At 35.1% G+C, this 4,322-nt stretch overlaps 1 protein-coding gene across 1 annotated transcript; it reads right to left on the reverse strand.

The window, feature by feature from the left end:
* Positions 1-2,827: 2,827 nt before the first annotated feature.
* LOC149001837 (F-box protein At5g41720-like) lies at positions 2,828-3,667 on the reverse strand. Its single transcript, XM_089138591.1, has 3 exons — positions 3,346-3,667; positions 3,145-3,249; positions 2,828-2,928 (listed from the first exon to the last, which is right to left on the reverse strand). Exons 1-3 carry the CDS (start codon positions 3,665-3,667, stop codon positions 2,828-2,830), a joined length of 528 nt encoding a protein of 175 aa, XP_088994717.1.
* Between the last annotated feature and the right edge of the window lie 655 nt (positions 3,668-4,322).

Raw genomic sequence — 4,322 nt, forward strand, 5'->3', positions numbered from 1 at the left:
CGATAGCTTTTTGGGATGCACAAAGAAGTAGAGAGATTTCTTAATGTTTTCAGCACCTAATCAGAGAAAACCCAAATGATTAAGTTAATAATCCCGTAAATAAAAATATAAGCAGTGGCTACCGATGGTAGAAGAAAAAAATAAAATTTAGTACCAGGCAGTAACCATGGTTCCATGGCATAGACGTCACAATCCCTAACTGCATCAGATGGGAGCATTCTGCCACTCAATCTACCAGCCAGATAACACAGGAGCAGTTCTTGGTCAGTTGGATTGAATCGGAACCCACATGGGCATCCCATCTCTCCTTGAAATTCGATTGGCAGCGCTGTAGATACTGATGGTTCAGGTGCTGATGGTTCAGTAATATTTGATAGGGTTTCAGCGCTAGTACTGATGTAGCATTCATCTTCTTCGTTTGGAGGATTCTCCCACAAATCGATTTCCTCAAGGCTTATGCCATAATCATAAACTGAAAGAGAGAGTGTTTCATTGTTGGTTGTCGGAGGAAAAGAATTCATAATCTCAAGTTCTTCTTCTGGCAGAGCTTCTATTATTGGGTGTTGATCAACAAATTCAGTAAGAGTACTACTGACGACTCTTCCATTATTACAATCATCTCCTCCTTGGTTTGGACAATTGATCACCGCCGAACCGATTTCCTCAATGTTAATACCAGAATTATAATGTGAAGGAAAGAACGTATTAATGTTGTTGTCGATTATCAGAGAAGATGCATTGGCAAGGCACCCATCACCATCACCGTTGAGTGAATCCATCATCGGAGAAATCACGCTACTGGTGCTCATCCCAGAATTCCTCATACTAAATTCTCTTCTGTTCATTCAATCTAAAACCTAAAATCTTCTTGTTTCGCTGGAAATAAGAAAGAAAAGAAACCAAATAATGGTGAATACGAGTACTTCTAACAGATCATTAGGAGTCAACATCAAAGAAAACAAAGAGAGCTCAGAAAACAACCCAGAGGAAAGCCAAAACAAACCACAGAAACAACAAGATGATCCAAGAAAAAACAACGTCTCAGGTAATTCTAAAGTACAAGATGATCCAAGAAACGACGTACACATGATTGATGAAATTAGTAAATCATAACCATGAGAAACCATACTAAGCTACACAGACGCTAAAAGAAAAGTTAAACCAAAATAGAAACTAAAGAAGAAATTAGGTTACCTGTTCTCTTACAGTTCACGGAGCTTCATTACCGTTGTTCTTTCCCGCGATCTTATATTTATAAGCCTTTCTTGCAGGTTCTTTCTTGCGCACTAGTCTTCAGAGGAATTTAAAATTTGAATTTAGATTAGAGTTTTAGATCAAATGCACTCCTCCATAGTTTGAGAGACTAAGATCCCCACTTAACATAGACAAATATTCTCATCCAATGGTATAATGTTAAAGACAGAAAAATTCAAAAATTCAAAAATACAAAAATAAGATTAGAGTTTTTGATAAAATGACTCTTCCATAGTTTGAGAGACTAAGATCCCCACTTAACATAGACAAATATTCTCATCCAATGGTATAAAGTTAAGACAGCAAAATTCAAAAATACAAATCCGACAGAATAAGAACAAGGGCAAATTTGTAAATTCATTTCCAATTTATCCTGCTTCTAATCCGACCGATTTGGTCCTTTTTTTTTTTTTTTTTTTTTTTTTTTTGTCCTTCAATGTATTAATAAAATTAAAAACTAAAAACTATATTATTTATTTTTTTAAACTAGATAGTTATGTCACAATTCTAAAGTACAATAGAACTTCATTTAGTTTCCCACCTTCATTAAACTTCATTTATTTTGAATTAAAGAAATGAGCAAAATCCAAATTCAATTTGGTTTTCCACCTTTACTAAACTTCATTTATTTTGAAAATATTTTAGATGATATTCGATTTTCCTTCCTCTTGGGTTTCTATTTGAGTTTTATTCAATCATTCTTTTTTATTTGGTGGTTTTTTTTTTAGAATAAAACGGATTATAGTTATTTTTTCTCCACAGTTAATTAAGGGTACTATTGTAACTTGACAAAAGGAAAATAAGAAAAAAGATAAGTATAAGGGTATTTTGGGGTTTTTGAGAAAATATAAAGATGCCACATCATCACTAAACTAACGGAACTTAAATGTAGGGGGAAATAGTAATTGTAGACAAAGTTAAAGGTTGATTAGTAATTTTGAAATGTACAGGGAATACAATAGTAATAAAATCAAAATACAGGGAGCCAATAGTAATTATTCCAATAAATTTTTATATTTATAATTATGTATTTGATGAAATTATAAGATAAAATGTTGTAAATAAAACATATATTAAAAATAAAATACATAAGTTTTAAACATTTTTTCAACATTACATTTTTCCAAAGAACAAAAAAAAAAAGTTTATATTTACAATTTTGTCTTTGATGAACCAGTTCTAGATTCTTCCTTTAGGCACACTCATGGTCTTATCTAGAGTTCTGATCTTTTAGATACTCTCTTAACCCAAGATTACAAGGCTCACCATCAGAATCCAAGGGATGAAGACAGGCATCTACATGTAGAGCTGGATTTTCAATCTTCATCACTTGGGATGGAACACCACTCGTGCAATTGTACCAAATGAACTTGTCAAAACTCGTCACCAACATGGTTTCCATAGTTTCCATGCATTGCCAGTAAAGAATAGCCCATACCCACAATCCGGTTCATGGTTCCAAGCTCAAACTATATCTCTTTTTCCATGTCTCCTCCAAGTAATTCTCCATCACCCATAGCTCAATCCATGACCATGTAGTGTATACCAGTCCAATATATATGTCCCTCACAATTCACCAACCGTTTGTGAATTCGGAAGTCACTGTCATGCACTGCAGCTCCTTTCCTTCTTCAAATGATTTTGCTTGGGGTAACGACATTGACCTGCAAATCTCTGTCAATGTCAAAAGAAAAAATATTACGATTATAAAAGCTTAACCAGTGAAGAGAACAATGAACAAGAACCTGATCAGGCTTCAGAACAAAATCAGGCAATTTCGGGTTCTTCAAACACAACCTCCATGCCCAGATCTTTGAATAAAAAATCTCGCAATGCAATCCAATGTCTTTCTTCGACAGTGAGAATTGTTTTAGTTTGGTAACCACTAACCAGTCTTAGGGTTTGGAATGCTTGTCCATTGTTGTGTCTCAGGCTTGCATATGTAGTACCTATTGCATTTGAAACTGTGAGAATAGGAATCAAACTGGGATTTCACTGTCCAAAATTAAGCTGAAGACAGATTAATTAAGAGAGTCTTGTTTTCACCTTGGTTGGGTGTGATGATATTATTACTCGTGCAGCAGACCAGACCTTGTGCCTGATAAGAAACGGCTTCAATCTTAGTGCCTGTGGCTGGCATAAAGTCGAGAGAGATTGATGATGGAGAAGCTTCGATGGAGAGGAAGGTGGTGTGGTACCTATGATTTTTAAGGTTTTGAAGTAAGAAACCGGAAACTGATTGGGTTCTCTGGCGATGATAACGTTTGAATATCGTGTTATATGTGAGAGCATTCCAATCTCTGCAAACCCATCTGCAACGCCGCAAAAGATCATCCAGCTCCACACGAGTTAGAATCTCGTAGAGCATATCATAAGGTAATGTTTCTCTTTCATCTTCTTCCTCGGAGGCCATACCTGAATCCATAGTAAAACCCAACAACTCATCATGGTCGTTAAAGATCAATCATGAAGAGACATAGACAACATTTTTAAACATGAATAGAACATGCATACATGCATGGCGGCTAAGTAAATGTACATGCTTCAATTACTGAGTTTTTTCAGTTATGAGAACCCTTGTAGAACTTGGAGAAGAAGTAAGAGTTTCAATAATAACTGAGTTCAGCTTTAGCAAAGCTTACCCTGTGCTTGATAATAGTCTTGAAGCAACTTAAAGATCTTCTTTCTTCTTCTTCTTCTCTGAACAGTAGAGATGGGTTATCCATGGGGACAATAACTGTGTTTGAATACAAATTTACTTTACCATTCTTGTGGAGTTGTGGTTAGAAAGGTAGCTTGGGTCCCATTCTTGGTAGGAATTGAAGTCGAGTAATCTTACTCTGAGCAAGAACTTCGGGAGATTTTGACTTGATTGCAAAGAAACCCAAGATAGTAGTGGGTGATTTCCAATAGAGTTGAAATACTCAAAAGGTATTGTATGATCCACTAAAGAGTATTATAGTTAAATTATATTTTTTAAACACCTTGGCGTATTTTTGTTCTTTCAATTGTTGAAATTAAAATTAAGTTAGTGGCCTCAAACGTCTTGGTACTCTAATATGACATTT

This window comes from Hakea prostrata, chromosome 10 (assembly GCF_041222555.1).
Source record: "Hakea prostrata isolate BN-2017 chromosome 10, UWA_Hpros_2, whole genome shotgun sequence".
NCBI lineage: Eukaryota > Viridiplantae > Streptophyta > Magnoliopsida > Proteales > Proteaceae > Hakea > Hakea prostrata.